General features: G+C 37.0%; 1 protein-coding gene and 1 long non-coding RNA gene across 3 annotated transcripts; one reads left to right on the plus strand and one right to left on the minus strand.

Annotated features, from left to right (window-relative positions):
• Nucleotides 1-689: 689 nt before the first annotated feature.
• Nucleotides 690-12,261, plus strand: LOC144635881 (protein phosphatase 1B-like). Of its 2 annotated transcripts, none has more exons than XM_078494994.1 (6): nt 690-1,657; nt 2,521-2,598; nt 3,046-3,085; nt 4,950-5,061; nt 5,448-5,502; nt 9,724-12,261. In XM_078494994.1, the coding sequence occupies exons 1-6, from the start codon at nt 812-814 to the stop codon at nt 9,748-9,750; spliced, it is 1,158 nt and encodes a 385-aa protein (XP_078351120.1). In that variant the 5' UTR covers nt 690-811; the 3' UTR covers nt 9,751-12,261. The 2 variants fall into 2 exon arrangements, with proteins under 2 accessions (XP_078351120.1, XP_078351121.1); XM_078494995.1 differs by having other exon boundaries at nt 691-1,657; nt 9,720-12,261.
• On the minus strand, nt 12,115-15,938 carry LOC144635883 (uncharacterized). Its single transcript, XR_013567435.1, has 2 exons — nt 15,638-15,938; nt 12,115-13,183 (listed from the first exon to the last, which is right to left on the minus strand). It is a non-coding gene; the product is annotated as an uncharacterized LOC144635883 (long non-coding RNA).
• Nucleotides 15,939-21,396: the final 5,458 nt, after the last annotated feature.

The raw sequence follows: 21,396 nt of genomic DNA on the forward strand, positions 1-21,396 counted from the left end.
CTCCTTATGAAATTAGTGGCCCTGGGTGAACGTGTGAAAGTGAAAATGTCAAGTTTCCAGGCCCGGGTGTACACAAACTTAATTTTTTAGGTACACGTCAAACATCACTGGTGCAAGAGTTACCCTTTGGAAAATCTTCCAGCCAATATCTCTCTCAAACTCCTTTAATACGGTTAATAAACCGGTCAGTTTATTAATAATGGTGCTATATAACAACTGATGAAGCTACCGATGAAAATTTAACCAAAAAATTAAGGGGCCCAGCACCCCCCCCCCCCCCACCCAGACCCTCTATGACCCTCTAATAGTTTTCGAAAGCTCCCCACCCCACTTTTCCTAAAAGGGATGGACCATTATTTTTTTGAAGGGGGGGGGGGGTGAAAATGTTTCCTCTGCAAACTTTTTTTTTAGTTAATGCACCTCTGCAAACATTTTTTTTTTTCGAAATTCCATCTATTTTTTGTTAGACATATCCTGTTTGCAAACAATTTCTTTTGTCTTTCTATGAAAATCGTCCAAAATAAATAAATAAATAAATAATTAATTAATTAATTAATTAAAGTGAAAAAGTCCGAGGTGACAGTTAAAAAATTTTCCAAGTTAAAGAACACGATTGCTACATGAAGTACTACCTTTTGAAAACTTGATCCGCTGAATGGTCTCTCGTCTGGTGTGATTTGTCCGAGTGGTAGCCTGGGCCTAGTTACACTGCGAATCTGTTGCAACCAGCACTTTCCTAGAAAATTTGTATGTTTAAACTTGTAAAAGCGACTTTGATGCGGTAAATGTGGCTGAATGTCCAGTATTTTGAATGGGTGCATTTCTAGACAAGCCAAAGACTGAAAAAGAGACAAAGTCTGCATCGGGAAATGGACTTTGCTATGGACTCGCGTCCATGCAAGGTTGGCGTATTGAAATGGAAGATGCACACACGGTTATCACTGGGTTGAACCAGGAGCTTCAAGAATGGTCATTTTTTGGCATTTTTGACGGTCATGCAGGCTCTAATGCAAGTCTTTATTGTGCAGAAAATCTTTTAGGGTGTGTTTTATCCAATGATGATTTTAAAGCAGCCTTAAAAAGCGGGCCATCTTCGCCTGATTTGGAGCAGCTTAAAAACGGAATCAAGATGGGATTTTTTAAGCTGGACAAAACGATGCGAGAACTCCCAGCGTGGCTAAACGGAGACGACAAAAGTGGTACGACGGCCGTTACAACCATGATTACCCCTAAGCAATTTATCTTTGCAAACTGTGGAGATTCTAGGGCTATTTTATGTAGCAATGGCAAAGTGACTTTCCACACAGTCGATCACAAACCGTCTAATCCAGATGAGAAAACTCGCATCGAAAAGGCCGGGGGTAGTGTTATGATTCAAAGAGTTAACGGTTCTTTGGCAGTTTCTAGGGCTTTAGGAGATTTCGAGTACAAGATGGATAATAATTTAGATCCGGACAAACAACTGGTTTCTCCCGAACCTGAGATTTCTGTGATTTCAAGACAAGATGATGGGGATGAGTTTATCGTTATCGGCTGCGATGGTATCTGGGATGTGATGACGAACGAAGAGGTGGCTGACTACATTCGTTCAAGAATGCTACTTTCTGATGATTTAAGGTTTATATGCAGTGAGCTCCTCGACACCTGTCTAGCTAAGGTGAGCTGTTACTTTTTATTGTTATCTACAGTGTAATTTTTCTGTCGATTCAAACAGATCCACACAGTTAATTATTATATATAGGTTGAGATTATAAATCTTGAACATTACATTTTGGGCAAAGCATTTATTCCAAGTTTGTGAGCAAATGTCGTTTAATCGGCTTGGTTGGTGGCTTGGTAATTAAACTCAAGGGAGTTTTCTTTTAAATACATGTATATCAAATGTTTCAAGGTATTCAGCATAAGTATTTGATAGCCAGCTGATGAATATAGTTCATGTTCCAATAATTCCAGTCAATTTTGTTGGTTAATGTAAGTAAGGTGAAGTGTTTACATGTTCTTACACAAAATGTACTTTTCAAAATTCCCGATTTATTACGTTGCCAAATGTTTGATGGATGTGACTCAGTTGGTCTGCACATAATTTGTATTAAGCTATTTCAAGGCCTTATACTTGTTGTTTTTTCTTCTTTGTAAGAAAGTGCATTATATTTGCATGCATAAGGAAAAATATTTGAGGAAGTTCTAAGGTTTCTCATTATAATTAAATGAGTTTATAAAAAGCCTGCTAACCATCAAGTGTGTATTGATCAAAACAGCAGTTCAATTAGCACTCCAAAGATAGCACTTTTAACAACCTGGGGCTTAACACATTCCTGAGTATGGTTATGAATTTTGTCCAGTTCAATTTACCCATGATACTACTGTCTTAATGTTTTTGTTTTGGGTAAAATCTAATTCATATCCAAACAAGCTTTAGCTTTTCTAGTCACTGAATATTCTATGTTACCTTCTGTAGCTAGTACATTAATTAAATGCTTAAGTGTATATTAATTTTACTTTCACTTTTGAATTTTGTAGGGAAGTCGTGATAACATGAGTGTGATCTTAATTACCTTCCCTGGAGCACCTAAAGTTTCCGAAGAAGCTATTAAAATGGTATGGTACAATTAATTTTAATTGCTGCCATTTTTGCTTGGAAAGTACTTGTTTTTCCTCTTATGAGAATTCGTTCTGTAGCTTTCATTTCACTTTTACATGGCTTTGTGTTGGGAAACTTCTTCCCAAATTTAGTTGGCTAAAAGTACCTTGTTTCCACATGTCCCAAGCGAACGATAATGTCAAAGTCAGGTCAGCCATGCTGTTATATCTCATTAGTCAGTGCATACAGCAGTACTCTACTTTTACCTATACTACCTTTTGTCTTGTCCCTTGATCTGACAATATCAATTGAAACAGCTGTATTGTTATATACAGGGACCCTCAGATCCAAATTGAGACAAAACGAAAGACACATTAAAAGTGGAAGGTCATGTTAAATTTGATTTGAGGGCCCCTGTGATTGTATTTAGCTGAGTTAACCATGGTTTGTTTTATGTTTTATAGGAAGCAGAACTAAATGCTGACTTGGAGAAAAGAATAGCTGGTATGTCCAGTTTTATTATAGTACAAAGTAGTTGAATAGAAGTGTATCAAGTTAGCCTCCTAAACTACCTTATTCTTACTAATTTTTGCAAATACTAATTGTGATTTTTGCCATTTCAAAATAATTGTAAAAATTAAATACACACAAAGAAAACAATGCAAAAATTAATACCATATACTGTAAAATTCCGATAATCAGCCCCCCCCCCCCCCCCTCTGCCGGATGACAGTACTGAACAGGGCTAAATGTTGCTTTATTATGGGTTTTTAACTTAAAAACGTATTTCGATCAACACTCCCGTGGCTCATTTCGAAACATTTTTTTTATTCCGCTTGTAACCCCCTCCCGGATATAAGCCCCTCCGTTTACAAGCCCACACAAAAACCCTTACGAAGTTGTATAAGCCCAGGGCTTATAACCGGAATTCTATGGTATATCAAAACAATATAATATTTAAAGCAGGGCGTAAAATTCGCACGTTATACAGGCACCAATGCGACTAAATTTTTCACTTTGGCGACCAAATCCTGAAAATTGGTCACCAAATTGGCAACAAGAATTCGCACAATCGACCTTAAATCGTCTCATAATTCATGAAAAAAGGTCGGACAAAGTGAGCAAATCGCTCATAAATTCTTGCTTTATCTAAAGATCTTACATCTCAGTTAAATATAAACTTTGAAGGATACTTACCTGTCCAAACCCTTAGAAAACCTCTGATAGGTTTCCAATCAAGTGACATTATTTAGGATGGGTGCTTCCTTTTCCCATTTCAACTTAACCACACAAAACAGTCACACAATAAATTTGCTTTCTGTCTTTGCCCTTTCGTATCGTATTGATGTTTACAAGGTAAAATGGTTCAATTCAGAATGTTTAAATCCATCAATTGATCAAAATAAAAAACATTGTAGTGTCACCAAAAGTCTTCCTAATGCTTGTTCTTCAAGTAGTGAACACGAAAAGCCATTCAAGATTGAAGTAAATGCAAATAATCATTATACGCTAAATAAAATAATTTATTTTAGAGGGGCTATCAAGTAAAATGACAGAGTAAGAAATGTTTTATTTCTTTTTTAAAAAAAAATTGTGACCAATTAACATTGTCGAAAAATTTCGGCACTGGGTGGGCTGCATTGGCTCCCCAAAAATACTTTAATTTTTGCTGAACTAGATTTAATAAATAAAATATTTCTGAAGAAAAAGGATTCAGTGCATTTACACCTTTAGGCAACACCACAAAATTAATTAAAAAACTATCGTTTTCTTTTAGCAAGCAGGCAAGGTTTGTACAAAACTATTTCAATGCACGTTTTGTTGTTCATTTCATGCCTCTTTATTCAACTTTCAACCCATGCCTTTTTTTCGGGCAATAAGGTCTCCGCCCCCCAGGTCCAAAGTTGCCCCTACCCCTATGTGCTTCATCGCTGGTAACAGGTAAAAACCTACGGTACAGTGATAATCACGGTGTAAATGCAAGTTAAATGGTTTATTTTTAACACTGTGATTCAATTAAAAAGTTAGACTTTTAAAGGTGACTTTATTTGTTGTTTTGTAATTGTCTGTAAAATCAGGCAACAGATATCAAATCAGATGGGTATATTGAATGATACCCATGGTCCCATTTTTGTACCATGTCCAATAAGCAGGCACGAAAATTAATTGTTGGGTAATATGAATTATTATTATTAGTGTACTTGAGGTGAAAAAAGCTATGGTACCTGTCATTCCTTATAAAAACAAAAATTTCCTTTTTTTCTTTGCATAATGAAATAAGTAGTAAAATAAGAAAGAAGTGCTCAGGAAAACCTCTTGTACAGTTGTAACTCAATGATATTGATGTTGTTGTGTTTTTTTACTGTAGCTGTACTCCAGGACAGCAGTGACCCTGGAGTTGTTGACTTGTATTATACCATGCATTGTTTGTCCAGTGAGGACATCAAAGGCTTGCCGCCAGGTGGAGGACTCCCAGCTAAGTAAGTGTCACTACAGGCTACCACTGACACAGATCAGTGACTGTGGAATGTATCAACAATGAAGCAAAAGCTAAACATTGTACTAAAATGACCAATGCTTACAGTACCATCCACTTGCAAATGACTTATTATCTCAAACAAAACCTGATTGACTGCTCTCAGCCATTTTTGTAGCCTGAGGTTGGTCACTAGCGGGTTATGCAATCCATTGATGTCATATCAGTTTTTTCATACAAAATGTAACATAAGATTCTGCCAATAGTGTTACAGTTTATGAGACAAGGCCACTTGTGCATTTACATTTTTTGGACAACATTTCATTAAGTAAGGTATATTGAAATTGTTGTAGCAATGTTATTAAAATAGTGTTTTGTCATCTTTCATAGACAAGTCTTCATTCACGCCACTCTGGAAAAACTGATAGCTAAACAGACAGAGGAGGTGAGATAACAAACTAGTGGTATCTATCGGTAGAAGTGCAAATCCAACGGGAGAAAAGAAGGGTTGTTAGGATATTGTAAATGTTTGGCTGAAAGTACGCTTTATCATCTTGGTCCAATCAATGTACATTGCGTGTTTTCTTTGAAATTCTTGAATGTTTCTTAAATACAATGTGATTTTGTGAAAGCTAAATGAGATAGGAGTTATAAAATAATACCAAAGTAGTTAAGATTTAGTGAGAAATCTTGTAAAATCCATGTTATTTGAGAGTTTCAAGCCATTGCTGTTTGATGCCACTAATTTGGAAAGGTTTCCACCGTTTTAAAGTCCTATGTCTGTAGACCTTAATCAAAGTGGCTATGAGCCACTGAACTTGGAAAATAAATTATGAAACAAAAATCAAACTTTAATAAAGATTTGCCAGAACAAATAATTTTGAACTTCCCACACTGCAGTTAAATCCACTTAAGTGGTAACAACCAAAAAATTTGAGGTTTTGACAGGTAAAAGCCTGGTCGGACAAGTTTGTGGCCAAAAGTGGAACAAGTTTATTTTATTATACTAGCACAATACAACCCAGAAATGCTTTGTTAATCACTTTCATTTTTATTTCGTTCCAAGAATTAATTTGTCACATTCAGTACACATTCAGTGACGTCTCAAATGTCACGTTGAAGTGTTGTTTGGTCGTCTGGACAACGCAAATTGCATTCAGGGAACCAGCTTTTACGAAAAATTAAAGGCCAGGTTGCCCGAGAAAAAAACCGCAAGACAATCCAGGAAAAAATAGGACATTACAGCGCGAAGTGCGCTACCGTTGCCACCCGAGCAAGATTTTTGACATTTTTTCAACACTTTTGTGACACTATTTCAATTGGGAGGCGGAGTTAATCAGACCATTTCTAATCGCGTGCGCGGGAAATTGTTAGGGGGCAGCCAGAAAAAGAAATCAAGCTACAAAAATATATTTAGCAGCCAGAAAATAAATTTCCAAGGGCTTCGTAAGTAGAAAGAAAAGAAGCAATCAATACGTCTGTAGCTACTAAAACATTTATTTCAAATTGAAATAACAAATTTATTTTTTGTCCACAGCAAACATACATTTCAACTTCTTGAAAATGCGAACAGCGGAATAAACGATAATGGACGAGCATTACCTTTCTCTTGTTCGTGAGCGGATATTAGACTTGAACCACCAAGGATAAGGTCAACGCGCTTTTGCAAGAGAAGTCAGGACTAGTCATAAATTTGTACAAAAAGTTATAAGCAAATACGATGTAACAAATTCGTCTATACGTACACCATGAGCTAATTTCCCTGAGCCTCAAATTTACGCTAATTTACCATCCCAGTAAACAGAAACTGACGGTGTGTCAGGAGCAGTGGATCAGCAAGACGAATATCTAACTGTTATCTACAAGTCATATCATATCCAATAATCAATTATCAAGATGTCCAGCTCGGGTCTCTCGTTTGCCGCCGGGAGACGAAAATAGTACTTTTTCAATTCTAAGCAAGCAAACGGATCGAAATCCACCAATCACAGCCTACCAGATGAACCTTAACCCTATTCAGACCGGGCTTTTTTGGACCTTCTCAGACCGGGGGGGGGGGCTTCGGAAGCCCCCCCTATGTAACTTCCAAAATATTTAAGCAATCACCATGAAACTTATAGGATGTATTGTACGTCCGAAACTCTTTCTTTTGGTATACGTCACGTGGGATGGTGACGTCACATCACGTGACAAAACAGCCGCCATCTTGGATCCGCCATCTTGGATTTCAAAATTTTTCCAAAATGGCAGAAAACCACCCAAAATCATTGCAAAGTACTCAAAATAAATAAAAATGTGCTTTAAACCCGTAAAAATGTAAAAATGATGCCATTTAAGTTGATTTTTATTAACAGAAACACGCAAAATTACAAATTTGGGAAAACATGCCTGTCAAAATGCCGTTGCCATGGTGATGTCAAGTTCCTGACACATCATCTAACCCTACCAATTTGTTGCCAGATAAATTTTAGGAAAACTCAGAAAGTTTGGCAGCGTTTGGTTAAATCTTAAAAAAGTTATAAAAGTTCAAAGTCAGCGCGGGCCTCAAAAGCCCCCCCCCCCCCCCCGGTCTGAATAGGGTTAACAATGTTCAAAAGGTCACGCTAGTGGACTATGATTGGTGGGTTTCGATCCATCATGTTTGTTTTCCATGTTTGAATAGAAAGAAAGTAGCGGCTATTTACGAAACACTGAAAACGGCTGTAAATATTCGCGATCATCAAGAAAAAACTAGTATCTACTATAATTTCGAGTTTATTTTTATTTACGGTGTATAAAATATGCAGGTCACAGGTTTGTTTCCTTATATTGTAGTACTGGCCCTGAAGAAGACTAGCTCTGCTAGTTGAAATATTGGCCAATAAATCTTGCCCTCCTGTCGTTGTACCAGCCTTGCAATCAATTTGGTTTTGTTTCCCGTTTGGATGTAGTTTCTATTTTTAGCTAATAACGCGTGAGAATATACAAAGACCTTGGCAATTATGCCTGGGGACGATGCAGTTACGTTCGAGATACATTTTAGGCAACAGTATGGTATTTATGCAATATTCCTGCAAGTACTTGTAGTATAAACTGAATAAAATATAACAAGCAGACTTTTTGAGAACACTGTCAGGATATCACCAGTAGCTGAGCGACAGAGGAAAACACCGAAATGTAAACAAATGCCGCGCATAATATACATATGAACATTTATCGGTTACAATCCACAAATCACCAAATTTGAACACAACATGAACACAACGGCGGAAAAAGTGATATCTTACAGCTCAGTCCTTAGATACAATCATTTAGAAACTGAAGAGTGGCGATCTAGGAGGCTGATATTTTTTATTTTGCGAGCCGACCGACAAACTAAAAATACACCAACAAGATTTAATTAATCGCGCATCAAGTTAGACTGTCTCCGCCCAATTTGATTAGTAAAGTGTCAAAAAAGTGTCAAAAATACATCAAAAATCTTGCTCGAGTGGCAACGGTAGCGCGCTTCGCGCTGTAATTTTATAAATTCGAGAAATGCAAAAAAAAAACTGATCAATGAAATCCACGACACCAAATCGGTTTTTGTGTTGTCTTCTAACTAAGACCTACATGTAGCTTAATTACACATGCAAATTTGCAAGCCTTCAAAATGATTGATATCTTGAGGCTATGGAATGCATAAATTTTCTGGCCTTAATCTTGAATGAAATTAAATTCTAAACAAAGTTTGATTCCACTTATTTTTTTTAATATTTCAATCTTTAGTTTAGGAATTTTCACTTTTTTAAGCAAGCAGATTTAAAATCATTTTGTTATCTGAGATGCATCTTGTTTAGGAATAGTTGCCAATGCATCATGCATGTGCTGAACAAATAAGTAGGGCACCGATTGGCCAAAACTATAACAAGTTGTGCACATGCTGAACAAAAACTGCCAAACAGATTGCCTTAAAACATCACATATTGTGTGGTCACGATCTACCTTACATTACATTACATTACATTACTCTACATTTTGGAGCGTTTCTGAGATTTTTTCGCACATACAAATCTTCTTGCGGCTCTATAATCTGCTGCCTCGTAAGACCAGAAGGCCTGACTCGTTGGCAATCATTCATGGTGGAGTTGTTACTGAAGAATCAAGTTGCATTTCACTGTAATATGAGCCCTTGTAAAAGAAAAGCTAAATGCTCTAGCTTCTAACATGTTAACTCACAATGGAACTGCAGTTATTTCACTATAATCACTGAATACCCTGGCCTGGGTTTGTGTGTTGTCAAAGGTTCACAAAAATTAATCCAAATTAATTAAAGCCGGGGCAGGCAGGCAGTGGCTAGAGCTCTCACCTCCCTGGACCTGGTGTCATATGTATGCTGAGTTTACTGTTGGTTCTTATCCTTGCTCCAAGGGTTATTCTCCAGGTTTTCTGGTTTTCCTCCCTCCATTGCACAAAAGACAACAATCCAAATTCCAATTGATCTGGTTTGTTCTAGGCAATGCTTGAAGCTTAACACATTATAAAATTATGTATTTATTTATTTGTTTATTTATTTATTTGTTTGTTCGTTTTTTATTTGTTTATTTTAGCCATGTAAACACTCGTTACAGTGGTTATTTAGCTTACTAATGTCTCCAAAATATTTTGTTAATAAATGTTGTTCTAAACTGTGTGTTTTGATAGCCAGAGTGAAGGAGCTATGGAGCTATCCTAAAGGCAAGCTCAAGAGCCAGGGACATTCTGTGGCAAAGTGTTTGTAATATGTTTGATTACTTTGTTTAAATACACCTAGATATGGTTTTAGACAGTTTCGAGATTGATGTGTGTTTATATAACCTGTATTCAAGGGATTTACTTTTGATTGATAATCAAATAAATTATTAATAGCTGATAAGATCACTTGTAGCTTCATGATCATTATGTTAGTATTCTTTTTGCTTGTCAGGATACAATTATTGGTTGTGATTACAGCAGAAGAATATCATGATGTATTAATTTAACTTACCCAACTTTGATTTTATTCTTGTCATTTCAACATTTTGAATTAAAAGCATTACTTAATCTATGATTGGACAACAATCCTTCATTGATGAGACTCCAACCCACCCACCCAAGAATGTTTAAGGTGATTTCCCTCTGAACTGTTAGCACTGGTTATATTTCTATTTTCAGTTGGACCGTTTTTTCTTGTTTGTGTTGCTGTTTGTATTTTCTCAGAGTTGAAGCTTATTCACCTCATTATATTGAATACAGTGCTCAGTGTATTATTTTGCACTTTGGTGCTAGAGTCAAATTAATATCTGTTTCCACTACCTTCCAAAACAATGCCTATCATTCGTGGCTAGACCTTCAACATTTTCATTCATGCTCAATCAGATTAGTGTGAATTACTTTGCATTAAAAGTATGTTTGGGCATTAGTGATGATACAAGAACTAACTTTTTATTGTCGAACACTAGTTTTCGAAAAACAGCAGGGACTAATGGCTAAGGATACTGTGTATACAAACTTGTAACATTAAGATTAAAATACAAGAAAGGGTCCATTGAAATGCGAAATAAAACTGTGTTAATTAGTAATACAAACAAGTCAAGGTCTGATCTCATACTTAACTGCATCTGTGTTTTTTTGTCAGCGAAGTTGCTATAGCAACAGGCTAACACAAAAACTTTTTGGGTGTATTGCTAGAAAGTCCTGTTTGATTGGTTGATATGAAGTAGTTTCTTTGTGAGAAGTAATTTTTATAATGGTTAACTACTTCCACTTAGTGTCTGGTTTGGTGTAATGTTCCTTCAAAGCTTCTACTTAGTTCTACCCAATAGGCATGTTTGCAATTATCTTGCAAAATCGCGCATAATATCGCCTTATATCGGACGAAATCAGACGCTATTCTACAAGATTGAGCAGGATAATTGTTTTAACGAATCGTCAACGAAACCTATTTAACTGTTAAAATACTATGGTTATGTAGCACTTTGCAAGTCTTTGGACGAATCTTGGCAACCTACCTATCCTATGGCGGATAACAAGGGCTTGCTGAATGCATTTGGGCATCGTGACAATTTAGTGAATAACATGTGTTTGCTCAGCTGAAAGAGTTAAACCCAACTCCGATATAACGAGCATGAGAATTAAATGTAATTAAACAGAACAACATAATACCATTCACAGCAATTTGGTCAGCCTCCATCAAATTTTTTTTTCAAATCAAAGTTGTCTTGTAGACTCCATTGTGTAAATTTTTTTCTGTCCTTTATACCCGGGTTAATTTGTAGTACATTGCAGAAGTGGGGCCAAAAAAGTTGTTCTTTGTGAATGATAATATGTTTATCAGGTTTACTGCATCATCGTGGCCAGGGGCCGGCTTTTCGATTATCTCGAAGAGCTTTCGCACCTGTGAAGCCATAACAAAATCCCAAAACCTTATGTTTACAGGGCTGTTTTATTCGCATACTTTTATTTTGAACAGAGGTTCCTCTGCATACAAAGTTTCAGGCTTATGCACTTCTATTTTTAAAAATGGCTTTGCAGGCCCGAAAAGTTTCCGGGGCTTTCGAAAAACGGGCCCCAGACCTATCAACTTCTTCATAAATGGCAAGAGTAGTGCGTTAAATCTGGGTTGGACTGATAGATATGTAAACATATTTATATGATTAACTATATTTTAACAGCTTATTACACATAGCGCATTCGTGATAGCTTAGTACACATGGCGGATCATAGTGTTGTCCTGACAATGTAATTAGCTCTTGTTTGTATAAAGTGCAAGAGCTGCACCCTGGGTAGTCTCCCTCGTAGAACACTCCTCCTGTGGGGAGGAGTGTTGCGTGACGACACTAAAAACGGCTGCGAGGAAGACTACACCCTGAGCAAAACACAACCAAACTTCTGTAGAATGTAGTTTGATAGATGTAGAGCTTAACTTGCTGTGTAAAATAGCTTCTTTGAGCTTTCAGGGTAGAGACACTTTTCACCTCAATAAATGAGAGCTTACCGCTTCAGGTAATAATTTGGAACCATTGAAGCAGTAGTGTAGTATTGATTATAACTTCTTTCACAGACGTAATTTGTGAAAGACTGATGTGTAACCATTTATTGGAAGCACACAACATTTATCAGCGCTATGTCATCTGTAAGTGGACGCGAGAGGTTCATTGTTTAGACAACTGAAATGATTTGAATACTATTACTTCATATACGTTAAAGGATTAAAAATGTAAAAGTACTACCTCTTGCAAGTCTTTTTTTAATTCAGTTCCCTTGTACATTACTAAAAATGCAACAAGTCAGTCAGTTTGATGGTGGTTTTAGGCATTATCCTTGAAACTACTGACTACAAATTAACATAAATTACACTAGTCAAATCTTGCTGGGCGCTTGAGGTCCACGTATAAAGAACCCAAATACTAATGGCATGGAAATTCTGATATCGACCCAAAGTGATGTTTGAATAACGAACTCTAATTTTCTACCAAAACAGTTCTGATTTACTATTCTAATCACTTCGCCAGTAACGAGCGGGCTGGCTGCAGTACAGTTGTATACACAAGATCTTGATTATGTCATACATTTACTTGGAGTTGTGATAAGTTGCTAATAAGTGATGTTATTGATCTGCTCCCAAGTAAGATTTTGTCGCTAAGAAGTGACTGTAAGAACGTGTTTCCTGGGATTACTTGTCCGTGATATGCACTATCTTTATGCTGGTGTGTTCATGCGAAAATCACTCTAGAGTGAAAGTCTTCTTAGTGTGTTTCTAATCTTTGAAAAATGAGTTTAGTATACAACTGGTAACGCCACACTAGCAAGTCCGCATAGAGGCCACGAATTTCCCGGACGAACTGATCACCCAGAATCTTCTGTTGGAGAAATAATTTTGATCCTGCTTTTTAAAGTAAGTTTTTCTTCCATCTCGCCCGTAGCACACATAGAAATGCTCCATAAACTGTTCTGGACCTGAAGGTGACTGAAGCGCCTCTGTGAACACGTCTACACCGTGATAATGTGCCTGAGCCACGTAGTGTTCACGATAAGGCGCGAAAAGAGGCGCATCCCAGGTCAAGGTCACGCTACATAACACCAGGACGGCCAATAGGCACGGTAAATAGCCCCAGCCCCAGGCTTCCACTAACATCCGTCCAGTTAAGCTGCAACAACAATGCAAACGGATCAGTGGCGTCTCGGTGTAAAATGATCTCTTGATAGCCTGCGTAGCTGGCGCGGCTTCATCCATTAAGGTGGATTCACTGACGCGTTACTTTCTACGTGCGTTTCCGTGCGTGAAAAACATTAGAGACAATGTATGAACGACTTGCGTACTGGTTTACACAAGTCGTTCATGCATTGTCTTTAAATTTTTTCACGCGTGTAAACGCACGTAAAAAATTACGTGTCACTAGAAATCAACCTTATTTTTTTTCACGCACGCGCACGTAGAAAAGAGCGCGTCAGTGGAAATCCAGCATAACTCGCGTGCGTTAATCTCCAGGCTAATCTCTTGATATCACTTAACATGACAACCGACATTCAGCACACAGGAGATATCTCAACTGTGCCAAATATCTACTGAATACAAAAATATTGAAGCGTCAGATATGTTGCATTCAGGTCTCCAATTTGTGAACATGCAGAAGAATTGCTTCTCAAAGGCACATGCATAGAGTCTTTAATACTATACTAAGCGAGTGAAGTTTCTATGAAAAAAGGATTCTTAATCTTATAGAAAAAATTCTGATTAAAGTTAAGGTACCTTATTCGTACTAATTTTGGCGGGACTTGATTTTCGCGATGTTCGCGGTTGCAAAAAATCGCGAAATTAAAGACTCACAAAAAAGCGTTTCCGCGAAAATTGATGACACGAAATTAACTACCTCCCCCCCCCCCCCCCGGTAAGATTGTCTTTTACACGTAAAACTTAGCACATGTTTACATGATTAGCCATGCTCACACTCTCTTTTCTCCGAAACATGCAACAGACTGAAGAAATGCTGACTTGTGAATTATAACGTTATCCGTTGTCGCAAACGAACATAATATAACCTTTTTTCTGCCAAATTGCGACAAATCTGCTCGCATTTTTACGAAATTAAGTCCCTGCGCGAAAATAAGTGCGAATAAGATAGATTAAGATGAACATAAACAACAAAACAGCAAACAAGGTTTTCGACTTATGATAATATTGTCAAGTCAGATTTTATTTTACAGGTGTAAAACTAGAACTATTCTGAACAAGAACAAACAGTTTAACCCCCTGGAGACTGGATATTTTTATTACTCGGGATTTTCTTTGTTTTTTAGTTTGTAAGACACTTATCTAGCATTTTCAGCGAAAAGGCAGTTTGAAACTCGTGGAGCCAGCCAAAGTCGTCTATATTTTATTTTTGAATTGGTACACCGGGGAGGAGGGGTTGAGACATAGTCTACAGTACTACCAGCTGTACAACGATAGAAACTACTAAACAAAAGAAAATATAATATATTGAAAAGAAAATAGTACCGCTTCTCGAGAACAAAAACATGACATTGTCTACCGTTCGATATGTTTGAATCACAGGTACGAACCTTTTTACACATGTTCGTCTGTCAGTTTTGATCAAAAGCTCTTTAACACCAGATCTCCTGCTATAGCCCGAGCTAGGAAATTATTATATTTTTAATTTTGTCCAAAAAAATGTTTTGTAGTGACATTTTCGCATTATGTGTTGAATAGGGTAAAAGATTAGCAAATTTATCCAATATTGTATTAGAAATACTTATCCAAGCCACATTCACCTTGAGTTCTTGATTTGCATTTAGAATTAAAATCCTCGTTGGTAGTATTGAAATGCCGGTCGAGAACAATTTGAAATGGGAAGGTAATCAGTTAGAATGAGCTCGTTCAGTTTAACATGCCTTTTCCACTGCTGTTAAACTTATTATCTTTTCGCCCGGGCTTTTTGCCAAGTGAAAAAAAAAAAACAAGAATAATTTCTACCACTCATCTAAATTATAGAAAACAGTGGCTGATAATTTTCTTTCGATTTAACCACTAAACAGTTAGGTTAAACACATGCGAAACTCAGCCAGTGATATTATTTCTGTCTTGAACTCATTTACAGTGTATAAAGCCTCAAAACTGCGCCAATTTTAAATGAAGAATAAACAAACCTTACATGTCAACAAACAGTCAAACATTTTCTTACTAAACTTCTTCTGGCTTCAACGTCAATTTATTTCCTCTTCACGACAACTAAAAATTATCTCTCGGCCAAAAATTTTCCAGTCTGGAAAATTGAATTTTCCTTCGCGTAAAACAACGAACCAAGTTTTCTGTTTCCGAACACAAAATTCGCTCGATCTTGTCAATAGCCATTGCCTCATTTATGTTTTTTTTTGTATTTGTGACCACCATACCTTTGAATTCGGTTTTTAAGTTATTTTAAATTATTACTGCGGCATTGCACAATTTTTTTGCGCAAATATAAACACAAGTTTTTCACTAGAGCACCTGGCGTTTTAAAAGATGTCATGAATACAACAACTAGAATTAATTGAAAATCATTCAACTAGCCCTATACCCGGGGAAATATCGTTAAAATCGCACTTGTAACAAACTTACTTACAGTTGACGCTGTTATCTTGCTTGTATACAGACTTGGAAACAGAGTGACCGCAAAATATCTAATCCAGATAACAACGGAACACACTCCAGTAACGAAAACAACAAAGCGAATCTCAATAATAAGAAATAAGGCGCTTACGACCAAAGGAAAAGTTAAACCAAGCTTATAAAGCGCATATCCGCTTCCAGCAGCTTCTTTGTCCCTTTAAAAAAGAACTTCACATGTAACTGATCGCTTTCAGTTCACAAACAAACGCCGCCATTTCAGTGCGAGAGTCTCTTAGCTCACGATGCTGTCAAAATTGAGCGAGTTTTAGTTTGTTTACAACCTGTCGCATAATTATTGGTCGAGCACTGCAGCGCGCTATGAGTGTGACTGGCGTAACAAGAACACCTGCTAAATGATATCACATGCAAATAACAAACTGTTCTTACGTATAAATTTACTCTCATAAAGCCTCAGTCTAGAATTAAATCATTGAGAAAGCGATCGTGTGAAATTATATTCAGTCTGTTAGTATGATTTTATCTCATTGAAGTTTTACAGTCTACAGTCTACAGTGAAAATCATCATTTTTGCTGACGCTCTCTAAAAATATATAGCAAAAAGATCGATCTTCCAAGCCAAAGAAAATCTGGCAAATACAAGTAAGGCTTTTAACGATTTGTGTTTGTTTAACCTTAACAAGTTTAAAAAAAGATAAACATTTACCCAAAAAGCAATATCGAGAAGTCATTTTAAGTACCGTTTTGGGCAAATCACCGTTGAAGGAATCGTTAAGTTTCCCGAAGAGTTGCTAAGTTACTTGACAGGTGCACTGCGGACTCACGGTCCATTCAGCTCCTCAGCTGTACTAAGCCGTACGAATGCACAATGGAGGCAACCTCTTTCTTAAGAACCGGGATCATCGCAAGAGTTAAGTTAGAATGGCATCAGGGCCGTAGCCAGATTTTTGGCATAGACAGTTGTGGGTATCGAAGGCACGAGCCGTTTGCAGGAAGCTTACGTTAGGAGTGAAATGTTGCAGGTTAAATTGTTTTTCAGGATAAATTCGTTTCCAGCTTAGTTCTGTCTGTTCCAACCTAACAATAACAATATATCAACTGGACTTCCTTTAATAAATTTAAAATATTTTATGTCATAGTAAAATTGTTATCTTCAGGTTAAAGCAGATTAATCTAGGTCGGAAAGGGAAGTACATTTATTAGGCTTTGGATATGAAACAAAACAATTTACTGTGCTAGCTGTCACTAGTTGAAGTTAACTGATAAGTCACTGCGTTTCTTAGCTTGTCAAGGATTTTTGAAAATAAAATGAACGCCAGCATAGAAAGCGGGATAATGAATGATGAATAACCATTTTAAAAAGAGAAGGGATAATGAATGTTCAGAGTTTTGGCATTTTTATTACACACACGTGTTCTTCTTGCATTCTTTCTTTCCAAATCGATCCAAAAGTGATGTAGATGCTATAAACTAAGGGCGTAGTTTTGCTATTAGACTCGAGGAAGTTTTCTTGTTTCTTTTGATAATCACGACTGAGTTTAAGGCGTTGGTAAATCCAGCGCGAGGTAGAACAATCATGTCATAGTATAAAAGATGTGACAGGCCTGTACGACTCCTGCAGTTCTTGACATTTGTAGGTTTGTTGCTAATGGAAACCATGATATGTTGAATTACTAGAAGGTGTTTCACTAAAGTAAAATAGAGCCATCGACTCAGTCTTACGGATACAAAGAACTTGTGTTTGGTTTCAACCCGTCTGCATTTCGCCCCGATAACGCTAGCCTGCGTAACAGGCGCCTGTGTAGTGTTCGAGTGTGTATTTGGCAAACGCGAAAGGCGCGAGACGGCCACGCGCGGCCGAAAAATTAAGAAGGCGACGCCTTCTCATTTTTCCCCTCACGTGGCCGTCTCTCTCCTTTGTGGCGCCTGGCTACGTTAACACTAAAGTTTGAATACTATCCACCAGGTTCCACAATAAGTAAAACATTCAATACCCAACAAACTTTAACTCTTGTCACCACCAGGTGTGAAAAAGGCTCTTAGGCGTGACATGGAGAACAGTTTTAGAGGGAAGCACGAGTGTTTGGAAGGCAAGTAAACTATACAGGAAAAGAGTCTTTCAGATGACTTGGAAAGTCCTTCAGTGGAAACTAAAATGGGCTCAAAGACATTTGAAAATGCACTAAATAGCATTGCAGCATATCTTGACTAGATTTTCCCCTTACTAGAATGGACCTCCAGCCCGTTTACAGACAAACCTACCCACATTAAGGGAAAAGGTCATATAACTTCAAAACGTGCTTTTTCAAATAAAACTGAGTTATGAAAGTAACGAAAGCAGCCTGAAGCGAGCCATATTTCGCTTGATAAACGCTTTTATGTAGTTTAGCTTTACTTACAGCCCGGTATAAACCAAAAATAAAAAAGCTTGCACTAGAGAAACTTCCTATGATCTCATACAATCGGTTAAAGCAATACTGTAAAGGTTTCTAAAAACTATAATGACCACTCAGCGGGAGTCGCCTTTTGTATTGCAGAGTTTGGTCAAATGGCCTAAAAGAAAAGAATATAAAGTAGAAGTTGGCAATACTTTTAAAAATGTATGATTTGGACAGCTTTTATCTGTTTTAGATGCTATTCCTTCAAAATTTCTCAGTTGAGCACGCCCCCACCTCCTCTTAAAAAGTTAAGACATAAGAATTGATTCTCCTAGTGATTGCCAAACATTTCTTTATTATTTGCTGTGATAATTTGTGATAGATGAAAGCTTTGCGAGTCAACATTCATTACTAAAAGTCTTTATTAACAAATAAGACCTGGCTGACTGAACATAATGTATTTTTATTCTTTGTAACAGCCATAATCGAAACACACTACTTCTAAATAAAATGAAAGTTACATTTTTCTGTTGAAGTTTAAATGATGTTACCTAAAAGAACGGTCTTGAAACTGATCTAAAAAATCTGAACAAAAGGTCAAATGATGTAAAAAATCTTATAAGAAACTAAATTTTTGACAACTGTCTGTTGCCTTCGTCAGAGTTTATTTGAAACAGTGTCATTGCATGCATAAACAGTTGGTTTTATTTGCTGCTAGTCTCCAGGGATGTTGCCAATGGTAAATAACTCACTTTTCATTAATTGTAATAATCATAATCTTCATTTAACCACGATAAGCAAAGCTGATTTGCGTATAGCCGCTGTACAAAAGCTACAGTAAAAACCCGCGAGTAAGAACCTAACATTTTAAAAACCTGTTAGGCTAAAATTTGCAAATTAGATACCATTTTTACAAGAACCTATTTAGCCTAAGATTTGAAAACAGATTCTTACTTTCTAAAATTGATTAAAAATGTTTACTTTTGGGAAAATATGATAAGTCAACATTCTGGATCCTCTTTGGAGATATGTAACCTAGAAGACTTATTACCCCAGGTGCAATGTTATACCATGTTCTGAGTGAAGTGATTCATTTTCACATAAACACGATGTGGTATGCAAATTTTATACAAGAAAAAGACCGAATGCCACTTAAATCTCTATAACAACATTGAAATTTTTTCTTCAGAAAATAAGAACCTATTAAGAACCTAATTAGCCTAAATTTGTGTCGATAACCCTTTATGTAAGAACCTGTGTAGGCTAACCTGAAAAATGATAGGTTCTTACTCGCGGGTTTTTACTGTATTTTAAATCAAGCCAGTTATCACACATTTTAAAGCTACACGTTACTGAAATTACACATGGCCACAAAGTGTGCCATTAATCATGCTTTTTTATACCTTATGACATTTATTCCACAACTTCATCTGCTTCAAATAACTTGAAAAGGTGAGTAAATAATTTTTATTTAAATATAATATTTAAGAATAATAAACGTCAATAACAGTGATAATATAAGTACATCGTATCTATAACAAAATGCTCGATTTTGATTGGTTCTGCGCGCGCCTAATTTAAACAACTTCAAACTGGATACCTGTAATTGGACACCTACGCCATTCGCGCGTCAATCACGGGCATTTGAATGGGTTCTTTCTTGCTGTTTTCCCACCGTTTTTACAACCAATTGAGTTTATCACTGATTCTTTCACACTAAGAAAGATTCTAAAAGACTTCTTAACCTCGAATTTTGTTATTAATACAATTAATTAGTAATTGGACCTCGTGTCGTACAATTCAGAGAGTAATCGTGCTCGTATATAGAGATGATGCAAACAAGAAATATGTGCGTTTCACTGCTTACAAAAATTGTGAATCTCTTTTGATTAACATGCTCGTATATCTTACATAGTTCTGATTATTGCAAAACAAGCACTGTGTCGTTTTACTTTGTCGCATTACGCCCTGATTATTCGTCCATTCACCAATCGTCTGAGGCTTTGATGTGTATCTCTTCCTTAAACATAAGACCCTGCCAAAAATAAAACAAACACAAAAAGTTTCCATGAGTCCTAGCTAACGTGATAAATTACAAATTTATGGGAAAATACATGAGGTTAAGCCACCATGTTGGTGAGTTAAGTGATGTGATAAAATAAATGTTTGGAAATAAAATACCAAGCTTGTGTTCACACATCCTATACTGACAGACACAAAGAAACCGACATGGATTACGTAGAGTCACACCTGATATGCCGTAATACATTTAAGATCGTTGTGAGATATACCAACATTTTGGACTTTCAAATCAGAGTACGAGTTCGAGTACGTACAAGTACGTATACGACTTTCGAGTTACTAATCCAGAGCCTTCACTCCTTCCTGTTGCTGACCAGTTAAAAGAGGACTATCGGTACGAGGTTGGTGTGATGTGATAATCAAAAGCATAAGCAATAGGTTTAAAACATCATTCTTGCACTTGATCTCCTTCTCGTACTCCGTTCTGAAGGTCGCTTCTGCCCCTCTCTCAACAGTTTACACTAAGGCCGTTTGATACAGACTGTCAACATCAGAGGAACTCTATCTTTCATCGGACAATAGCTGCTGGGTGCACAATGCATACTGGGTGAGGGGAACTCTTTGAAAATGCAACGACTTATCACCCAAATATTAAGACCGAATAAATTTCAACTTAGCTCTAGTTGCAAAGCTTTACGCTTAGTATACCTTCACTGCAGACTCTGAGTGACTTTTTTCACCAGCGAAGCAGCCGTCATTCCACTGAGAACCTCTAACTGCGAGACGTTTAATCCAAATTCCTGATTGACCCACGTTACCAGCTCCACTGCCATGAGGGAATCAACGCCATAATGAGTCATTGGTTTATTCAGGTCCACCGCGTCCACAGGCACTTGCAATAGGTCTCCCAGCTTTGTCTTCATCCGCTCTTCCAATGTATCCAAAGTAACACCGTCGTTGTCTGATGATGATCGAATAAGGTGGCGGAATCTCAAACAGGTGCTGTGTACAAACTGTTGCGTGAATTCCCAATTCTGATGAGAAATAATTGTATGACTTGCTTTAATAGTCTGTGAATTAGTCCGGTACGGAAAATATTGAGTTAATATTGTTTCCAGGACAGTTAATTGTCTCTTACTTATCTAGACCTACGCTGTGATCATTAACAAACACAAATTTTAAAATACTGTTCGCTTGCCTGTTATGCGAAGATATTTTTTGAGTACGCTGTTTCGAACTTGATATATTAAGGAGAATTGAAACTTGTTTATGACATTCCTGTACAGTTAAATCCCCTAAACTCGAAAGTTAACGGGAAATCGAAAAAGCTTCAAGTTATCGGGGTTCATGTTAT

Source organism: Oculina patagonica, chromosome 13 (genome assembly GCF_052425735.1).
Source record: "Oculina patagonica isolate OP01 chromosome 13, crgOcupat, whole genome shotgun sequence".
Taxonomy (NCBI): domain Eukaryota; kingdom Metazoa; phylum Cnidaria; class Anthozoa; order Scleractinia; family Oculinidae; genus Oculina; species Oculina patagonica.